Source organism: Puma concolor, chromosome B4 (genome assembly GCF_028749965.1).
Source record: "Puma concolor isolate L17-30 chromosome B4, mPumCon1.1.hap2, whole genome shotgun sequence".
NCBI lineage: Eukaryota > Metazoa > Chordata > Mammalia > Carnivora > Felidae > Puma > Puma concolor.
The window spans coordinates 61,387,423-61,409,587 of NC_141673.1; the positions used below are offsets into that span (position 1 = coordinate 61,387,423).

At 39.1% G+C, this 22,165-nt stretch overlaps 1 protein-coding gene across 1 annotated transcript; it reads right to left on the bottom strand.

Annotated features, from left to right (window-relative positions):
* Nucleotides 1-19,183: 19,183 nt before the first annotated feature.
* LOC112863722 (olfactory receptor 9K2-like) lies at nucleotides 19,184-20,125 on the bottom strand. Its single transcript, XM_025926867.1, has one exon. It carries the CDS (start codon nucleotides 20,123-20,125, stop codon nucleotides 19,184-19,186), a length of 942 nt encoding a protein of 313 aa, XP_025782652.1.
* Nucleotides 20,126-22,165: the final 2,040 nt, after the last annotated feature.

Genomic DNA, 22,165 nt, shown 5'->3' on the forward strand with positions numbered 1-22,165 from the left:
ATATCTTGGAAAGGAAATATTTTCCTGGAAACTGCGTGGAGAATTCTTTTAAATAGCCCAAATCGTGCTAAACATGACATTACAAAATATTAGAAAAAAGAGGAAAATGTACTGTTTTGGCTGGAAAAATACTGGCCTTTATTTAAAGTTCTATTAAAATAAGTTAACCAGCCTAAGCCACCAGTACTCCCCCTGACCCACTCCCATAGATTCATCTGCTACAGCAAGTTCAGGAAAGGGCAAATATATCATTCTGAGGACAAAAAGAATTTAACACAGCATGCATAAAAAATACTGTAAGAAAAAGACAAAAATGTGAATCAAATAATTCAGTAACTGGAAACAAGTTAACAGATCCCAAACGGACTGGTAGGAAAAATTAGACAAATAAAAAAAAAAAAAAACAGTACATAAAGTCTGCTTGCCTTATTTTCTAATGTGGAAGAAGCAATAGGTAAGGAGGTTTCCAGATAACCAGGTTCATGAGTTTTATTTTTATAAATCAGTCTTACAATTTGGACTGTATCTGGATGATGTGCCTATCTACTAACTCTACCTTACCTAAAATAGGTACTCAGTATGTTTTTTATTAACAAATGAAACATTTGAATAGCACATTTTATATCCTTGTGGCCCTTTTCTCTTGCTATTTTCTGCCTCTTTGCAAGTTTACATGAAATTGGACTATAGTGCCTTGACAGACATTTATCTCGGGTTAAAATAAAATAACATTGATAATATGAAACCCAAAATAATTCTAAGACTTTTTTTCCCTTACTATTGTTCTATACATTATGCACATTTCTGATGTTTAATTAAAAAAAAAACCATTTGCCAAGAATACTTAATTAAAATTATTCATCTAAACTTTAGGGTACACTTGTCAGGAACATCTCTCTCCAGAGATATTTTAATTGTTTTCCTGCAAGAATTCCCTGTGATACTTAGGGAAAAAAAAGGAAAAAAAAAAAAAACAGATAAAACCAGGCAATTTGTTTTGGCAACAATAGTTAGAAAACCAAATTTTCCTACTGGAAGGTTAAGGAAAAATAAAATAAAATAAAATAAAAAATACAACCAATCTTTACAAAAGTTACTAGGAACCAGGTCTAATATTATATTAGTAGTCTTCCTAGCATCTAAGGTTAGGACATTGTCATTTTTATAGAAATTTTGGAAAACAAGGGATACTAAATGTGTGGTCTTGGATTGCACAATTTAAGATAGTTCCTTACAATGTGGAGAAACAGGAACCCTCTTGCACTGTTGGTGGGAATGCAAACTGGTGTGGCCACTCTGGAAAACAGTATGGAGTTTCCTCAAAAAATTAAAAATAGACCTACCCTATGACCCAGCAGTAGCACTGCTAGGAATTTACCCAAGGGATACAGGAGTACTGATGCATAGGGGCACTTGTACCCCAGTGTTTATAGCAGCACTCTCAACAATAGCCAAATTATGGAAAGAGCCTAAATGTCCATCAACTGATGAATGGATAAAGAAATTGTCATTTATATACACAATGGAGTACTACGTGGCAATGAGAAAGAATGAAATATGGCCCTTTGTAGCAACGTGGACGGAACTGGAGAATATTATGCTAAGTGAAATAAGCCATACAGAGAAAGACAGATACCATATGTTCTCACTCTTATGTGGATCCTGAGAAACTTAACAGAAACCCATGGGGGAGGGGAAGAAAAAAAAAAGAGAGAGAGAGGTTAGAGTGGGAGAGAGCCAAAGCATAAGAGACTCTTAAAAAATGAGAACAAACTGAGGGCTGATGGGGGGTGGGAGGGAGGAGTGGGTGGGTGATGGGTATTGAAGAGGGCATCTTTTGGGATGAGCACTGGATGTTGTATGGAAACCAATTTGACAATAAATTTCATATATTTAAAAAAAATTAAATAAATAAATAAAAATATATAAAAATAAAATTAAAAAAAAGATAGTTCCTTACATTTCAAGGATTTTCTGTCTCATAAATTTTTACTCATTCCTATGCAGCTCACCTCTTTTCTATGGCTGATAATTCTTGATTCTCACTCATGGTTTGAACCTCTCCTTATAAACGAAGAGCTTTACTTAATTAACCAGCAAAATACACAACTTTTTCCCCTCTATTTGCTTATTTCACTGTAACTACTGCCCTCATCCCACATTTTTCTTTCTCTTTTACTTTTCATTCATTTTGAGAGTCTTACCCAGAAAGTTTGGTCTCTAGTTCTGCTGTGTAGCCAGGTAGAAACTTAGGGCAGGAGCCCATTTGGCTGTTGACCTCTCCTTTCTCCACCCCTCTAGCTTTACTCCTAAACAATGAGTTAGTGCCAGACACTGCTACCCAATTAAAAATTTTGCATACCACTTGAATCTCAGACTTTCAGATTAAACATAGATTGTCTACATGAAACAGTCCATAGAGTTTTTTCCACTGTGTGACCAACTGTTTCCTGGATTGCAACATGCAGGACCTCTCCCTAGTGGTTAGGCTAGGCTTTGGAAAAGGGCTTTGGACCAAAGACTTGCAGCTGAGGGACCTCATAGGCCAGAAGGAAAGAATGAACTGCACATGCTTGGGTGCAAATCTATAGTCTTCCAGGAGGCCCAACGCCTTAGGACAACAATATGGACTTCTTCTGGTATAGAAGTCTGAGGCCCAATCAAACCTCTGCCAAGCTCCAAAGCCACAGCAACCCAAAGATTCCCAGTGATGGTAGACCTCCATGCCAGTAGATCATTTGACCACAGGAACAGTAAGCAAATATCTTGCTAGAGGGTTTTTTTGAGTAATAATGAGTGATGCCACTCTCATTTTCACCCATGGATTCCTGGACCCATAAATCCTGGCTATAGAAGAAAACAGTAGCATTCATTGGATGCTGACTCAGAGCATATACAGCTTTCTGGAGAACCTTGTCCCAGCCCTGCAAGGTATTGTCACCTAGCTTGTGATAGAATTAGGTCTTCAAAAAGCCATTCCACCATGGAATGCTTTAGGGTGGTCGGAAACATAGTAATACCAGAAAACTCCATGAGTGTGGGCATATTGCTATACTCCCTTTGCTATGAAGAGAGTTCATTGATCAAAACTGTACATACAAAGCTGTATGTAAGACCATGGTAGAGGACATCACATTCTCTTTCTCCATGAATGGCAGTGTGAGCAGAAGCATTGCATTCAGGGAAAGTAAATTCATATGTAGATTGTCTATTCTAGTAAGACAAAACTCTGCCCCTTCAACGATGAAAGCAGCCCAGTGTAATCAACCAGCCACCAGGTAGCTAGCTGGATGATCACCCCGGGAAACAGACAATTTTGGGAACTCAGTCTTAGTCTCTGTTTCTGGTAGACTGGGCTGCTGGTACCTTGATGAATGCAAATCCATGCTGCTGAGATTCTGCATAACCTCCATCCCTGCCACTATGGCCACTTTGTTCCTGAGCTCTCTGAGCAATGGGGAAAGGCTGGGAAAATACGATGACTGGTATTCACAGAATGGGCTAACATATCCACTTAATTATTAAAATCTTCTGCTGAGGTCATCCTTTGGTGAGCATTCACATGGAACACAAATATCCTCACATATTTTTGCCCTCAAGTAAGGTCTATCTATATGCTTTCCTGAAAAATTTCCTAGTCACAAATTTTCCAATCATGTAACTTCCAAGTGCCTTACCATTAAATGAAACCATTGGACACCGCCCATGAATATGTATAGAATTGCATGCCTGGTCATTTCTCCTTCTAAGCAAAGTGAACAAACAGATGCACTGTTTGAAGTTCTGCCCACTAAGAAGGTTTTGCTTCACCACTGTCCTTCAGGAATGTCCCAGAAAGGGGCTGTAGAACTACAGCCATCCACTTTCAGGTGGTTCCTGCATATCATGTAGAAACATCTGTAAAGCAGGCCCAAGACTTCTTTTCCTCTGTCATTTAATCACAGAGAACTCCCCATGAAGCCAGAGGTACAGGCTGGGAGAGGAGGGCAGTGTAGCCGGAATGGGGAGCATGGGTGTTCGGCCGCTTCTTCAGGTTACTTTCTTGTGCCTTCAGGGCCTGCTTGAACCTGAACACATATATACCACTTTCATTTGATGATGGAGAGATGCTGTCCACACCAACTATATGGCTTCTTGAATTAGACAAATACCCAGTTCATGATTGCCAGCTGAGATTGCATGGTAACTTTGGGGCTTTATTGTCAAATGTTTAGTCTCCACTGAGGTCTAGTAACAGACCAAGAGCTATTTCTCTAGTGGAAAGTAATTATCTGCAGAATATGGCAGGGCTTTTCTTCAAAATCCTAAAGACCTATGCTGTGACTCATCTATAGGGACCCACCAAAGGCTCCAAGCAGAATCTCTAGCTGCCATGACCTTTTAAGCATCACTGGATCTGCTGGATCATGTGATCCCACAAGCAGTCTGCACCTGTTCCCAACCTTCTCCTGTTCCTGGCCCCACCCAAAACTAGCAGCTTTTCAGGTCACTCCATAAATGGGCCAGTGTAACAAACCTAAATGAGGACTAAGCTGTCTCCAAAATTCCAAAAGACCCGCTAAATGTTGTTCCTTATTTTTGGCTTTAAGAGAGGCCAGAGGCAGATCCCCTGGGTAGCTCAGTCATTTAAGCATCGGACTTAGGTTTTGGCTCAGATCACGATCTCACAGTTTGAACCCCACATCAGGCCTTGCACTGATAGGACAGAGTCTGCTTGGGATTCTCTCTCTCTCTCTCTCTCTCTCTGAAAAATAAATAAATAAACTTAAAATTAAAGAAAGAAGGGCCAGATGCAGCAACTTATCTTTCACTTAGAAGAGATATCTTGATATGCCCCAGAACCTAGAAATTTCACTGAGATAGAAAGCCTCTGAATTTTAGCTGGATTTATTTCCCAACCTCTGCCGTGCAAATGTTTTACCAATAAGTCTGGAGTAGTTGTTACTTCTTTCTCACTACATCCAATCAGTTTAATGTGATCAATGTAATGGATCAGTGTGATATCTCATGGAAGGGAAAGGTAATCAAGATGCCTACAAACGAAATTATGACAAGGGGTTGGAATTGATGTACCCTTGAGGTAGGACAGAGTATTGAACCTGTATTGCTGGCCTTTCTAGCTGAAAGCAAACTGTTCCCTTGATCTTTACTAAGAGGTATTAAGAAAAAGCACTTGACCTACTTAGACATTTTTTCAAATAAGCTTACCACATGATCCAGGCTCTGTTGTTTAGCTCTTCTGGTATATTAAGTCCAAGGGAGCTTCAACTTTTTATGGGAGATCAATATGCCTGATGAAGCCAAATAATAAACCCCAATGAGATTTCAAATAAAAATAACCTTACATTTTGAAGCTAAGTTTTGTCTTCCTCAAAAATCAAATACTATTTTAGAAAATGTCTGGTTTTCAAAAAGTTCTAGTGGAGGCTGAATGTCTGCTCATAATGCAATAGACGACCCTAGAACCTGAGCTGCTCACCTAAATTGGGCATTTTAAACTGAATCATAAAGTGGGCATTTCCAGTACTCCAAATCACACATTTTATTAGTGGAACTGGAAAACTAACAGAGCCTGAAATCATAAGCAATTTCTGTTAACAGGTTAATCACTCTCCCGACATACCTGCTTCTGTCACATGGGTGGCCCATTAACACATGTCTGTGGCTTCTTCGAGAGTTTTCTATGAAAAATTGACTAAAAAATAAAATCAGGATTGCCTTCCAGAGGCCTTGTCTTCTCAAGTACCTTCTCAAGTACCTTGTCTACTCAAAAGAAAGAGCTTCATAAAATGGAATCAACTGTTGAATTACCACTACTTCTTCAGCAGAGAAACAAATCATTGTAAGACTAGCAAGCTATTCATCATTATGCAATTATTTTCTCTGATTATATGACCAGCACATAATGTTGTTCACTGACAACCAGAATATACTGTTTTGACGAAGAAGGAGTAAAGATATGGGTGGTATCTCTCATTCATACTTGAAGACCCATTTAAAAATATCAGATTCCTATATTTAGGGCTCTAATATCTGTTGGCTTAGAGATTTTAGTACCCACTGGAGGAATACTCCTACCGAGAGACATAATATATTTCAGTCCAACTTAAAAGTAACAACTAACATGCATACTAAACTTAGATCCCAAATGCCACTAGACAAAAAAAGTGGATTATGGAGTAGATTGAGATTATAAACTCTGAGTATCAAGGGAAATAGGTTGCTATAAAGTGGAGAAGAAAAATTTTGGATTTTTAAAGGTGATTTAAGCTACCTTCTTTTATTATTCTTATATATAATATAGCACCAATGTAGACAGTACCATGTGTCTTCTTTTCACTTCTCCTTCTACATATGATGTGTAAATGGTAGTTAATTTACTATTTATTCCACAGATGGCCATATGTCCAGGTAGTTGCCTAAAGCAATTAGAGAGGAACTCATAGCTATCATCCAAAAATTCTGACTTGATTTTGAATATAAGAAGTCACAAGGTATTTTTTTCTTTTTAGGAAAATTTGGAGGTTTTTTATTTTGATTTTCTTTTTTGTCAGTCCCAAGAATAATTCCTGGGTGTCAGAAACAGAAATATGTGTTTCAGAATGGGCATGTCACAGTTGGCTTTGAAAGGGCTGGATTTGGGGGCACCTGGGTCGCTCAGTCGGTTAAGTGACCGACTTCGGTTCAGGTCATGATCTCGCGGTCTGTGAGTTTGAGCCCAGCGTTGGGCTCTGTGCTGACAGCTCAGAGCCTGGAGCCGTGTCTCCCTCTCTCTGACCCTCCCCCATTCATGCTCTGTCTCTCTCTGTCTCAAAAATAAATGAACATTAAAAAAAAAAAGAAAGAAAGTGCTGGACTGAAGTGAATTTTTTTTTTTTGAAATTAGTCTGGTGTTAATTTTCCTTTTCTAAAATATGTTGGATATTTTAATTTATTCATTTTTTTTATTTATATATGAAATTTATTGTCAAATTGGTTTCCATACAACACCCAGTGCTCATCCCAAAAGGTGCCCTCCTCAATACCCATCACCCACCCTCTCCTCCCTCCCACCCCCCATCAACCCTTAGTTTGTTCTCAGTTCTCAACAGTCTCTTATGCTTTGGCTCTCTCCCACTCTAACCTCTTTTTTTTTTTTTTTTCCTTCCCCTCCCCCATGGGTTCCTGTTAAGTTTCTCAGGATCCACATAAGAGTGAAACCATATGGTATCTGTCTTTCTCTGTATGGCTTATTTCACTTAGCATCACACTCTCCAGTTCCATCCATGTTGCTACAAAAGGCCATATTTCATTTTTTCTCATTGCCACGTAGTATTCCATTGTGTATATAAACCACAATTTCTTTATCCATTCATCAGTTGATGGACATTTAGGCTCTTTCCATAATTTGGCTATTGTTGAGAGTGCTGCTATGAACATTGGGGTACAAGTGCCCCTATGCATCAGTACTCCTGTGTCCCTTGGATAAATTCCTAGCAGTGCTATTGCTGGGTCATAGGGTAGGTCTATTTTTAATTTTCTGAGAAACCTCCACACTGCTTTCCAGAGCGGCTGCACCAATTTGCATTCCCACCAACAGTGCAAGAGGGTTCCCGTTTCTCCACATCCTCTCCAGCATCTATAGTCTCCTGATTTGTTCATTTTGGCCACTCTGACTGGCGTGAGGTGATATCTGAGTGTGGTTTTGATTTGTATTTCCCTGATAAGGAGCGACGCTGAACATCTTTTCATGTGCCTGTTGGCCATCCGGATGTCTTCTTTAGAGAAGTGTCTATTCATGTTTTCTGCCCATTTCTTCACTGGGTTATTTGCTTTTCGGGTGTGGAGTTTGGTGAGCTCTGTATAGATTTTGGATACTAGCCCTTTGTCTGATATGTCATTTGCAAATATCTTTTCCCATTCCGTTGGTTGCCTTTTAGTTTTGTTGGTTGTTTCCTTTGCTGTGCAGAAGCTTTTTATCTTCATAAGGTCCCAGTAATTCACTTTTGCTTTTAATTCCCTTGCCTTTGGGGATGTGTCGAGTAAGAGATTGCTACGGCTGAGGTCAGAGAGGTCTTTTCCTGCTTTCTCCTCTAAGGATTTGATGGTTTCCTGTCTCACATTCAGGTCCTTTATCCATTTTGAGTTTATTTTTGTGAATGGTGTGAGAAAGTGGTCTAGTTTCAACCTTCTGCATGTTGCTGTCCAGTTCTCCCAGCACCATTTGTTAAAGAGACTGTCTTTTTTCCATTGGATGTTCTTTCCTGCTTTGTCAAAGATGAGTTGGCCATACGTTTGTGGGTCTAGTTCTGGGGTTTCTATTCTATTCCATTGGTCTATGTGTCTGTTTTTGTGCCAATACCATGCTGTCTTGATGATGACAGCTTTGTAGTAGAGGCTCAAGTCTGGGATTGTGATGCCTCCTGCTTTGGTCTTCTTCTTCAAAATTACTTTGGCTATTCGGGGCCTTTTGTGGTTCCATATGAATTTTAGGATTGCTTGTTCTAGTTTCGAGAAGAATGCTGGTGCAATTTTGATTGGGATTGCATTGAATGTGTAGATAGCTTTGGGTAGTATTGACATTTTGACAATATTTATTCTTCCAATCCATGAGCAGGGAATGTCTTTCCATTTCTTTAAATCTTCTTCAATTACCTTCATAAGCTTTCTATAGTTTTCAGCATACAGATCCTTTACATCTTTGGTTAGATTGATTCCTAGGTATTTTATGCTTCTTGGTGCAATTGTGAATGGGATCAGTTTCTTTATTTGTCTTTCTGTTGCTTCATTGTTAGTGTATAAGAATGCAACTGATTTCTGGACATTGATTTTGTATCCTGCAACTTTGCTGAATTCATGTATCAGTTCTAGCAGACTTTTGGTGGAGTCTATCGGATTTTCCATGTATAATATCATGTCATCTGCAAAGAGCGAAAGCTTGACTTCATCTTTGCCAATTTTGACGCCTTTGATTTCCTTTTGTTGTCTGATTGCTGATGCTAGAACTTCCAGCACTATGTTAAACAACAGCGGTGAGAGTGGGCATCCCTGTCGTGTTCCTGATCTCAGGGAAAAAGCTCTCAGTTTTTCCCCGTTGAGGATGATGTTAGCTGTGGGCTTTTCATAAATGGCTTTTATGATCTTTAAGTATGTTCCTTCTATCCCGACTTTCTCAAGGGTTTTTATTAAGAAAGGGTGCTGGATTTTGTCAAAGGCCTTTTCTGCATCGATTGACAGGATCATATGGTTCTTCTCTTTTTTTTTTGTTAATGTGATGTATCACGTTGATTGATTTGCGAATGTTGAACCAGCCCTGCATCCCAGGAATGAATCCCACTTGATCATGGTGAATAATTCTTTTTATATGCTGTTGAATTCGATTTGCTAGTATCTTATTGAGAATTTTTGCATCCATATTCATCAGGGATATTGGCCTGTAGTTCTCTTTTTTTACTGGATCTCTGTCTGGTTTAGGAATCAAAGTAATACTGGCTTCATAGAATGAGTCTGGAAGTTTTCCTTCCCTTTCTATTTCTTGGAATAGCTTGAGAAGGATAGGTATTATCTCTGCTTTAAACGTCTGGTAGAACTCCCCTGGGAAGCCATCTGGTCCTGGACTCTTATTTGTTGGGAGATTTTTGATAACCGATTCAATTTCTTCGCTGGTTATGGGTCTGTTCAAGCTTTCTATTTCCTCCTGATTGAGTTTTGGAAGAGTGTGGGTGTTCAGGAATTTGTCCATTTCTTCCAGGTTGTCCAATTTGTTGGCATATAATTTTTCATAGTATTCCCTGATAATTGTTTGTATCTCTGAGGGATTGGTTGTAATAATTCCATTTTCATTCATGATTTTATCTATTTGGGTCATCTCCCTTTTCTTTTTGAGAAGCCTGGCTAGAGGTTTGTCAATTTTGTTTATTTTTTCAAAAAACCAACTCTTGGTTTCGTTGATCTGCTCTACAGTTTTTTTCGATTCTATATTGTTTATTTCTGCTCTGATCTTTATTATTTCTCTTCTTCTGCTGGGTTTAGGCTGCCTTTGCTGTTCTGCTTCTATTTCCTTTAGGTGTGCTGTTAGATTTTGTATTTGGGATTTTTCTTGTTTCTTGAGATAGGCCTGGATTGCAATGTATTTTCCTCTCAGGACTGCCTTCGCTGCGTCCCAAAGCGTTTGGATTGTTGTATTTTCATTTTCGTTTGTTTCCATATATTTTTTAATTTCTTCTCTAATTGCCTGGTTGACCCACTCATTCGTTAGTAGGGTGTTCTTTAACCTCCATGCTTTAGGAGGTTTTCCAGACTTTTTTCTGTGGTTGATTTCAAGCTTCATAGCATTGTGGTCTGAAAGTATGCATGGTATGATTTCAATTCTTGTAAACTTATGAAGGGCTGTTTTGTGACCCAGTATATGATCTATCTTGGAGAATGTTCCATGTGCACTCGAGAAGAAAGTATATTCTGTTGCTTTGGGATGCAGAGTTCTAAATATATCTGTCAAGTCCATCTGATCCAATGTCTCATTCAGGGCCCTTGTTTCTTTATTGACCGTGTGTCTAGATGATCTATCCATTTCTGTAAGTGGGGTGTTAAAGTCCCCTGCAATTACCACATTCTTCTCAATAAGGTTGCTTATGTTTATGAGTAATTGTTTTATATATTTGGGCGCTCCGGTATTCGGCGCATAGACATTTATAATTGTTAGCTCTTCCTGATGGAGAGACCCTCTCACTATTATATAATGTCCTTCTTCATCTCTTGTTACAGCCTTTAATTTAAAGTCTAGTTTGTCTGATATAAGGATGGCTACTCCAGCTTTCTTTTGGCTTCCAGTCGCATGATAAATAGTTCTCCATCCCCTCACTCTCAATCTAAAGGTGTCCTCAGGTCTAAAATGAGTCTCTTGTAGACAGCAAATAGATGGGTCTTGTTTTTTTATCCATTCTGATACCCTATGTCTTTTGGTTGGCGCATTTAATCCATTTACATTCAGTGTTATTATAGAAAGATATGGGTTTAGAGTCATTGTGATGTCTGTATGTTTTATGCTTGTAGTGATGTCTCTGGTACTTTGTCTCACAGGGTCCCCCTTAGGATCTCTTGGAGGGCTGGTTTAGTGGTGACAAATTCCTTCAGTTTTTGTTTGTTTGGAAAGACCTTTATCTCTCCTTCTATTCTAAATGACAGACTTGCTGGATAAAGGATTCTCGGCTGCATATTTTTTCTGTCTAGCACACTGAAAATCTCGTGCCAATTCTTTCTGGCCTGCCAAGTTTCAAAAGAGAGATCAGTCACGAGTCTTATAGGTCTCCCTTTATATGTGAGGGCACGTTTACCCCTTGCTGCTTTCATAATTTTCTCTTTATCCTTGTATTTTGCCAGTTTCACTATGATATGTCGTGCAGAAGATCGATTCAAGTTACGTCTGAAGGGAGTTCTCTGTGCCTCTTGGATTTCAATGCCTTTTGCCTTCCCCACTTCAGGGAAGTTCTCAGCTTTATTTCTTCAAGTACCCCTTCAGCACCTTTCCCTCTCTCTTCCTCCTCTGGGATACCTATTATGCGTATATTATTTCTTTTTAGTGTATCACTTAGTTCTCTAATTTTCCCCTCATACTCCTGGATTTTTTTATCTCTCTTTTTCTCAGCTTCCTCTTTTTCCATTACTTTATCTTCTAGTTCACCTATTCTCTCCTCTGCCTCTTCAATCCGAGCCGTGGTGGTTTCCATTTTGTTATGCATTTCGTTTAAAGCGTTTTTCAGCTCCTCGTGACTGTTCCTTAGTTAGCAAGAGATTCTCTGCTGTCAGCTATACTGTTTTCAAGCCCAGCGATTAGTTTTATGACTATTATTCTAAATTCACTTTCTGTTATATTATTTAAATCCTTTTTGATCAGCTCATTAGCTGTTATTATTTCCTGGAGATTCTTCTGAGGGGAATTCTTCCGCTTGGTCATTTTGGATAATCCCTGGCGTGGTGAGGACCTGCAGGGCACTTCCCCTGTGCTGTGGTGTATAACTGGAGTTGGTGGGCGGAGCCGCAGTCAGACCTGAGGTCTGCCCCCAGCCCGCCGCTGTGTCCACAGTCAGACTGGTGTGTGCCTTCTCTTCCCCTCTCCTAGGGGCGGGATTCACTGTGCGGTGGGGTGGCCTGTCTGGGCTACTTGCACACTGCCAGGCTTGTGATGCTGGGGATCTGGCGTCTTAGCTGGGGTGGGTAGGCAAGGTGCACGGGGGCAGGCTTAGCTTGCTTCTCCTTAGGTGATCCACTTCAGGAGGGGCCCTGTGGCAGCAGGAGGGAGTCAGATCCGCTGCCGGAGGTTTGGCTCCGCAGAAGCGCAGAGTTGGGTGTTTGCGCTGAGCGAGCAAGTTCCCTGGCAGGAACTGGTGCTCTTTGGGATTTTGGCTGGGGGATGGGCGGGGGAGATGGCGCTGGCTAGCGCCTTTGTTCCCCACCAAACTGAGCTCTGTCGTCCGGGGGCTCAGCAGCTTTCCTTCCCTTTGTCCTCCAGCCTTCCCGCTTTCTGAGCAGAGCTGTTAACTTATGACCTCCCAGACGCTAAGTCGCGGTTGCTGTCGGAACACTGTCCGTCAGGCCCCTCCGCTTTTTGCAAGCCAGACTCGGGGGCTCTGCTTGGCCGGCGAGCCGCCCCTCCACCCCGGCTCCCTCCCGCCAGTCCGTGGAGCGCGCACTGCCTTGTCGCCCTTCCTACCGTCTTCCGTGGGCCTCTCGTCTGCGCTTGGCTCCGGCGACTCCGTTCTGCTAATCCTCTGGCGGTTTTCTGGGTTATTTAGGCAGGTGTAGGTGGAATCTAAGTGATCAGCAGGACGCGCGGTGAGCCCAGCGTCCTCCTACGCCGCCATCTTCCCTCTCCCCTCTTAATTTATTCATTTTAAGCACGAGCTTTTTGGGTTTTTTTTTTTATATTTTATTTATTTATTTATTTATTTTAGTTTCATTTTTGGTAAAACTCTATCCCCAACATGGGGTTTGAACTCACGACCCCAAAATCAAGAGTCACATGCTCTACTGACTGAACCAGTCATGTAGCCCTCATTACTTTTATTTAAATATAATTTTTCCTTTCTAATGGTTTTATATTTATAGAAAAATTACAAAGATAGTACAGAGAGTTCCTACATACCCCTTGCCAAACTTTCCATGCTGTTAACACCTTCCAATACTATGGAATATTTATCACAATAAAGGAAGCAATAATTGTATACTACTAACTAAACTCCACACTTAATGTAGATTTCACTAACATTTTTTCCCTTGATGTCCTTTTGCTGTTCCAGGATTCCATCCAGGACACTGCATTAATTCTCATGTCTCTGAGGCATGTCTTGACTCAGACAGTTTGTCAGGCTTTTCTTGTTTTTGATGACCTTGTTGTTTTGAAGAACACTGGTCAGGTATTTTACAAAATGTCCTTCAATTTGGCTTTGTTTGATGCTTTTATCCTGGTTAAACTGAGAGTGGGTTTTGAGAAGAAAAACCATAGAAATAAAGTGCTATTCTCATCACACCATATGACTACATTCATACTGTCAACATGACTTAACATTGATGATATAAACTATAGAGTTATCTGGCTGAGATAGTGTTTTCCAGGTTTCTCCCTTATCAAAACAAATTATCCTCACACCTTCCGTAACACTGTTCTCTATAAGCAGTTCTCTAACAGGATCTCATATTCAAGAGGCTAAGTTCTACTTTCTTGAGGTTGGAAGGTATCTCATAAATTATTGGGAATTCTTCTCTACAGAAAAGTTGTCTCCTCTCTCTGATTTATTTATTTCTTAAACCATTATGAATTATGGACTTGGTGTTTATTTTATACTTTGAGTTATAATATAATACTATCTTCTTTTTTTAGTTTTATTTATTTATTTTTTTAATATATGAAATTCATTGTCAAATTGGTTTCCATACAACACCAGTGCTCATCCCAAAAGGTGCCCTCCTCAATACTCATCACCCATCCTCCCCTCCCTCCCACCCCCCATCAGCTCTCAGTTTGTTCTCAGTTTTTAAGAGTCTCTCATGCTTTGTCTCTCTCCTACTCTAACCTCTTTTTTTTTTCTTCCCCTCCCCCATGGGTTCCTGTTAAGTTTCTCAGGATCCACATAAGAGTGAACACATATGGTATCTGTCTTTCTCTGTATGGCTTCTTCTTTATTTCTTGCTCAAAATTTCCCACATCTGGTCATATGGAGTTCTTTCAAATTGATTCCTGTGACATTTAAAAAAAATTAGTATTTATTTTTGAGAGAGAGAGAGAGAGACAGACAGAACATGAGCAGGGGAGGGGCAGACAGAGAGGGAGACACAGAATCTGAAAGGGGCTCCAGGATCTGAAGTGTCAGCACAGAACCTGACGCAGGGCTCGAACCCACGAACCATGAGATCATGACCTCAGCTGAAGTCGGACACTCAACTGACTGAGCCACCCAGGTGCCCCTCTGTATTTTTTAAAAATGTCCTATGTTGTGAATAGACACTTTCCAAAGAAGACATCCAGATGACTAACAGACACATGAAAAAATGCTCAACACCACTTATTATCAGGGAACTACAAATCAAAACCACAATGAGATACCACCTCACACCAGTCAGAATGGCTAAAATTAACAACTCAGACAACAACTGATGTTAGCGAGGATGCAGAGAAAGAGGAACCCTTTTATGCTGCTGGTGGGAATGCAAACTGGTGCAGCCACTCTGGAAAACAGTATGAAGGTTCCCCAAAAAATTAAAAGTAGAACTTCCCTATGACCCAGCAATTGCACTACTAGGTATATATCCAAGGGACACAGGTGTGCTGTTTCAAAGGGGCACATGCGCCCCAGTGTTTATAGCAGCGCTATCAACAATAGCCAAAGTATGGAAAGAGCCCAAATGTCCATCGATGGATGAATAAAGAAGTGGTATACATATATAATGGAGTATTATTCGGCAATCAAAAAGAATGAAATATTGCCATTTGATCACTCGTATGTGGAATTTAAGAAACAAAACAGATGAACATAAGAGACTGTTAAGTACAGAGAACACACTGAGGATTGCTGGAGAGGCTGTGGGTGGGACATGGACTAAATAGGCATGGGGCATTAAGAAGAACACTTGTTGGGATGAGCCCTGGGTATTATATGTAGGAGATGAATCACTGGAGTCTACTCCTGAAATCATTATTGCACTATATGCTAACTAACTTGGATGTAATAAACAAACAAACAAACAAACAAACAAACAAACAAACAAACTAGGTGGCTAGGCTGGTTAAGCGTCTGACTCTTGATTTCAGCTAAGGTCATAATGTCAGGTTGTGAGATCGAGCTCTGTGTCAGGTTCTGCACTGGGAATGGAGTTTGCTTAAGAGTCTCTCTTCCTCTCCTTCTCTCCCTCTGCCCCTGACCTCACTCAAAAAAATAAATAAAATATAAAACAAAATAAAATGTCCCATGCTTTTATGTTTTACGGACTTTCTTACTTTCTGGCACTATAAGATTCTTCATACTCACCTTGGATGTCCCTTGCCCAAACCTAGAATCAACAATTTGTACATTGATTCTTGGTTCCTTTTGCTAGAGAATGTAATTAGAAACCAGAATTGGGTTCCTAGGTATGCTTATTGTTATTGAGGTGTCATTGCCTCCTTGTGTCAAGATACACACACACACACACACACACACACACACACACACACGTGTAGATTTACATACAAATCTATAATCGTTTCTCCATCTACCCTAGGCTGCATCTGCAGATTACACTACGCTAATCTGCATCTACACTAATCTAAAGACGAGTTCATACTAAAGTCCCCAACTCTAATCCCATGCCATGTGATTTACGCTAGCCTTCTGTTTTGCTGATCTGTAACCTCCCATTTCAGAAGTGAGAAATGTGATGGTCTCCACCATTTGCCATGCATTTACTTTAATTTGGTCCATCCCACTATACATGCAGCCAAGTTTCACAGTTGTAACCTGTCTCCCTGTGAGAAAGAACATTACCAACCAGAGTGCAATGTGTATGCACTGTTCCTTTTATACTTTGTCTTATATTTCCCTTGATTCTCTTCATTACAATTATGTCATATATTTGTAACAGTGTGGTTCTTTTATCACAGTCTACATTTCATCTATGGATCCGTAACCTCCTAAATTTTTTAAATGTGTATATGTGATTATTCATCATTTGTGTCACGAAAGCCTGTGGGCTTTGACAAATGCATGGTGCCAAGTATCGACCACAGAAGTACTATTAAGATTAATTCCACCACTGAATAGCCCTTGGATTTTCATGTGAACATAAGTTTTCAAATCAGCTAGGTAAAAATGTGGGACCACAGAGGCTTGTTTGCAGAATTTGTCTATGTTTATTAAATAAGCATCTGCTAACTATCTGCTATACTTTCTGCTATTCCTCATCAGCAATACATGAGAGTTTCTATCACTCCACCACTTCACCAATATTTAGTATTGTCAGATTTTTGGACTTAAGCCATTTTATAGGTGTGCCATTTTATTTTGAAGACCCTTTTTTTTCTAATTAAATAAAGTTATAGGCAAGTGGCTAGCCATCCCCTACTAAAGGGCCACACACGGACTCAAAATTCAGCCTATATGGCACACTAAATCAGAATTTAAATTATAGGAAAGGGGAAAAAGGTTTGAAAATGCTTGGCGCTCACGTGCTCCAGATATAGGCTTCAGTGAGACTGAATTCTGCTAGCAGACTCTTCCACAGTTCTTATCTCTTCATGTCTTGGGATTCCTTGGTTTCTACTCAATTATAAGGGTGGTTCCCTAGTTTTTCTATCCATTCATGTGTTCTACAGAGCCTTCTAATAAATTTCCCTTGCTTACATTAGCCAAAGTAACTTTTAATGTTTTATGAACAAATAAACCTAACATATATATACTGGTCTCCCTTCGTCCACAGGGGATCGCTGTCAAGATTCCCAGTGGAGGCCAAAAAACAGCAGATAGTACCAAAGTCTCTAGATACTGTTTTTTCTCTTATACCTATATGCTTATGGCAAAGCTTAATTTATACATTAGGCACAATAAAGTATTAAAACCAAACACTAATAAGGAAATAGAACAATTATAGCAATATACTTTAATAAAAGTTATGTAAATGTGCTCTCTCGCTCTCTCTCTCAAAATATATTACTGTCCTGTACTCACCCTTCTTCTTGGGATGATGTGAGGGGATAAAGTGCCTATGTGCTGAGAAGTGAAGTGAATGATATAGGCATTGTGACGTAGTGCAAGGCTACTACTCATCTTCTGATGTTGTGTCAAAGGAGAATCATCTGCTTCTGGACTATGACTGACCTCAGGTACCGAAAATCGTGGAAAGCAAAACCATGAATAATGAGGGGACTGCTGTACCCTCAGTTAAACAAATGGAAAAGGTCAAAGATAGTAAAATAATAATTCCTTTATTGGAAACATTGGTATGGAGCCAAGAACATCTATTTTTAAATTCTAGACCACATTCAGAATGGTAAAAACAAAGAAACAAACAAAAAACATAGTCCTGTAACAAAAATATTGAAGTAGTCTTTGGTAAAATAATTTTTCTAAGTTGGTTTTGTAAGAATTAAAAGAGAAGCTTATTTTTGTTAGTAGCAGGTTACATACCAGAGTACTTTACCATTCCCCACCTGCCGCCTATTTCGCCACCTCCTTTCCTAAATTTACAAGTGGTGTACTCCCCAGATTTCTCAGAATTTACTGATTATATTGATATATTCTGATATTATAGAAACAGACAAACACATTAAACAGTATATCTTTTACACCATCCTTCCACTTCTGCCTTGGGCATCTTCCCATCATTACAATTTTATCTCATAATACACAAATAAAAGATATACAATAGGAGTGAACCCTTGATTTTTTCCAGCAATATTTTCTGTTGACTTTTTTTTATATTGGAATTAACTACAATTTGCATTGGAAAGCACAACCTGAATTTAAAAATTATAGCAACATGACAACAAAGATATTACTCTCCAAGTGTATATTACTTCATTATAATTACAACACCAATTCAACAAATATTAGGAAAACAAAAAGATCATATGCAACTAAAATACCAAATACAAAGCAAACAAAAATTTTGTACAGGTAAATAGCATTTATCAAAGAAAAAAAATAATCCAGTACAAATTGGCAAAAGTAATTTGGAACATCCAATGCAATTTTTGTCCCCTAAAGATAGAACACTGATGCTGAAGACTAGATATGGGGGCCCAGTTTTGGAAACACTGGGTATGAAATAACTTTCTCCATCTCTTTCATATGATAATAAATCAATAACAATCAATATTTAAAAAAAATAACAAGATATAAACACCCATGATTTATTGAGATGAACTCACAATGGCACACAAAAAAAATCTTAAAATATGACACCATATTTCTACTCAAGAATGGTGGGCCCAAAATTAAATCACTATGAATAGATTCATACAGAAATTAAATATTACAACTGAGAAATCATCCTGCTTTGAGTTGACACTTCCTCTACTCATAAATAAGAGATAATATATTCTAAGATTAACATCCTACCAAACCAATTTTCTGTCTATCATCTAAGTAGTTCCAAAGGAAAATAATAACAAAATTAAATCCCCCTTTCCCTACTATCTCCACCATCATAAAGTTATACCTACAAAGATTGGAGACTATAATGTTGATCAGATGACTGGAAATGCTATTGATGCTGAAGATATAACACTGCTCTCAAGGAAGAGTGAATGATTGGGGCGCCTGGGTGGCGCAGTCGGTTAAGCGTCTGACTTCAGCCAGGTCACGATCTCGCGGTCGGTGAGTTCGAGCCCCGCGTCAGGCTCTGGGCTGATGGCTCAGAGCCTGGAGCCTGTTTCCGATTCTGTGTCTCCCTCTCTCTCTGCCCCTCCCCCGTTCATGCTCTGTCTCTCTCTGTCCCAAAAATAAATAAACGTTGAAAAAAATAAATAAATAAAAATAAATTTAAAAAAAATTAAAAAAAAAAAAAAAGGAAGAGTGAATGATAGATTGCTACTACTCCTTCAATGAAAACTATTCATTCATCTGTAGGTGGTCAACTTAAAGGATCCTTAAGTGACTCATACGTGACCCCATGTTAAAACCAAATCAGTACAAAACTATCAATGAACCCATTATGAGTCACAAAAAAAGTGGAATTAGTATAAAGCTTTTTTCTTCCACAGGATTTTTCCCAAAGCTTGTTTGACATCTTTGTTTCTTAGAGAGTAGATCAGAGGGTTTAACATGGGTGTGACCAATATATAAAATACTGAAGCCACTTTACGCAGTTCAGGATTGCTTGGAGGTGTGAGATACACAAAGGAGACAGTCCCATAGAGCAAACTTACCACTCCCAAATGGGAGCTGCAGGTGGAGAAGGCTTTCCTTCTCCCTTCACTGGAAGGGATTTTCAAGACTGTGGTCCCAATGTACATGTAAGATACTACAATAACAACTATGGTAGGCAAAATAATGAAGGCAGCCAAACTAAGAGACACCATCTTATTGACAGAGAGATTGGAGCAGGAGATCCTCTCAATTTGGTAAGAATCACAGTAGAAGTGATCAATGACTCGGGAAGCACAGAAAGACACTGAGAATGTTGTGCTGACTTGGAGGATGGAACTGAGCCATCCACAGAGATAGGAACCAGCCACCAGCTGAGTGCAAAGTCGTCTTGACATGTGCACACTGTAAAGAAGAGGGTTGCAAATGGCGATGAAGCGGTCATAGGCCATGGCCGCCAGAACAAACCCTTCTGTTACAATGAAGAAGGCAAAAAAGAAGAGCTGGGCAGCACACCCCACAAAGGAGACAGTCTTTTTCTCAGACAGGAAGTTGACCATGGCTTTCGGGGCAATAACAGTGGAGTAGGAGAGGTCAATGAAGGAAAGATTGCCTAGAAAGAAATACATTGGTGTGTTCAGCTGGGAGTCAGTCACAATGATTGTCATCATACTAATGTTCCCCATAAGAACCATGCCATAGACCAGCAGGAATAGGAGGAAGAGGAGAATGTGGAACTCTGGATGAACCCTGAAGCCTACAAGAATGAAGTCAGTTACATCTGAGTGGTTGCCTGCTCCCTTGTCACCCATGGCAAGAACCTGATAAGAGGTACAAGACAAGATTAAACATTGAACTTCCTATTTATTTCCTGGTATCATAAAACACCCTTTCTGTGGACAACATTGAAATTTGTTATCCTTCTTGCCATCCAATTGTGTTAGGTATGATTTGCTGTGCCTTTTGATAGAAGGTGAATCTAAAGTATAATTGTGACTGTCCATCAGCACACAACATGTAAATTATCTAACTCATAGTTTTCTAATGTGACTCTCCAAATCTAGGGTTCTTCCCATTATAGCACATGTGACATTTATGCATAAAACATTATTTCTTTAAACCTGTTTAACTCTTCACTTGATTGTCATGGTAAGTTGAATATGTCTGAAAGTTTTAGATATGCATAAGTATTTGTCCTCATCTTTAATTTGTAATTTTAAACTCATTTTATCCTTGGTAATGCTTCTAATATACAATAGAAAAATCTAATTTCAGAGTGATTTAAAACTTCATGAATAAACATTAGATCTAAATAGAGGTTACTATTTAACTAGTTTGTGAGAGTTTAGGTCACCTAGAGATTTAGTCAGTATCCAAAATAAAAATCTTGGAAAACAGAATGCATCATCACCTTCTTGAAGTGGACAAAGCTCAGACACACTACCAGGAGAAGAAATCCATGGATTCTACATATCTGTGCACAAATCTGTCAAGAAGCCAATTTGATTTTAAACATCTGTGCAAATGAGAAAAAAAGGAGGGGCACTTCAAAACAATGTATTGATTAAATTTTGGAAAAGTAATTTTATGATGTCTCCATTTAGAGTGAGATCCATAAATATATTAGAATTTTTAAAACAATTATTTTAAACCTGTCACACAGTTAGAAATAGTCTGATTTTTTTTTTTGTCCTATAACATTGGAAACTTTCTGTTTTCTCCAATAAAGTGACACAGCTATTTCTGTTATTCAGATTTTAAAATCAATTGTGACTTAAACCACCCAACAGAGGGGACAGCTCACGTGGCTTATCAAAAGCGCCAAATGATCTAAAGTATTCATTTTCAACTTGGCACGTGTGGGCAGAGTCACCATGCTCTGCTCTCAGTCTCCATCAGCATGTGACTGTCTGTCTTCAATCCTCTGCCCTTGTCCCTCAGCTCCTACTGCTCTCAGCCCATCTTTCTTCTCTCGACCAGATACCAACCTTCTCAAGATATTAGTAACTTAGTGCACACGAGGAAAAAACTAGCAACATCTCAATAATGAAATCCTTCAGCCTCTTCTTTACCCCAGCACTCCCAGGACAAACCAAAATCCACTGAAATAATCTTAATTAAGCAAAGCACTAAGTGCCAATGTTAACTTCTATAAAGACATCTGCAATTAAGTATTGTTGTAACAGTAGGCTTAAAGGAATAAACATTTAACAGTGGAATTTCAGGCATCAGACATCAAATTTAAGTGAGTAAAGGAACAGAAAAAAGACTAGAGATTTTAGAGAAAGTAAGAAGGCCTTGTCAAAGCTACCAAATTCACATCATACAACTGGATATCTGGCAGTATTAGCAGAAACTTTTCTTTGTTTTATTTATAGTTCCCATTGTTATTAACCAAATTATATATGCCTGAAACTATATCAGGCAGTATGCAGTGACAAGAAATCATTGTTTTGAGATTGCTCTCATTTTTCAAGAGTAATGTGTATTCATCCAGTCGTTCATTAAGTCACTGAACACTATGGGCCACCTATGGTACGCCAGCCAAAGTACAGGAATACACAAGTATCATAAAGGAGTTTCTTCCCGGAGTACAAGTGCATTGCATTTTTTTCTTTGCTTACCTTTTTATTATGAAATAATGAGTATGCTGTGATTTGCCCCTCAGGAAAAAAGGGTATGGTTTTTTGAGGTGCATACTAACGTTTTTTATAATTTGTAACAAAGAAATCTTACCGGTCATAAAATAATTTTTGTACGTGAAGGCACATAGACATATCCATAAATGACTAATTATTTGGCTGAAATAAACATAAATTTATCTCATCTCCTACCTGAATATTCCTTTCTTT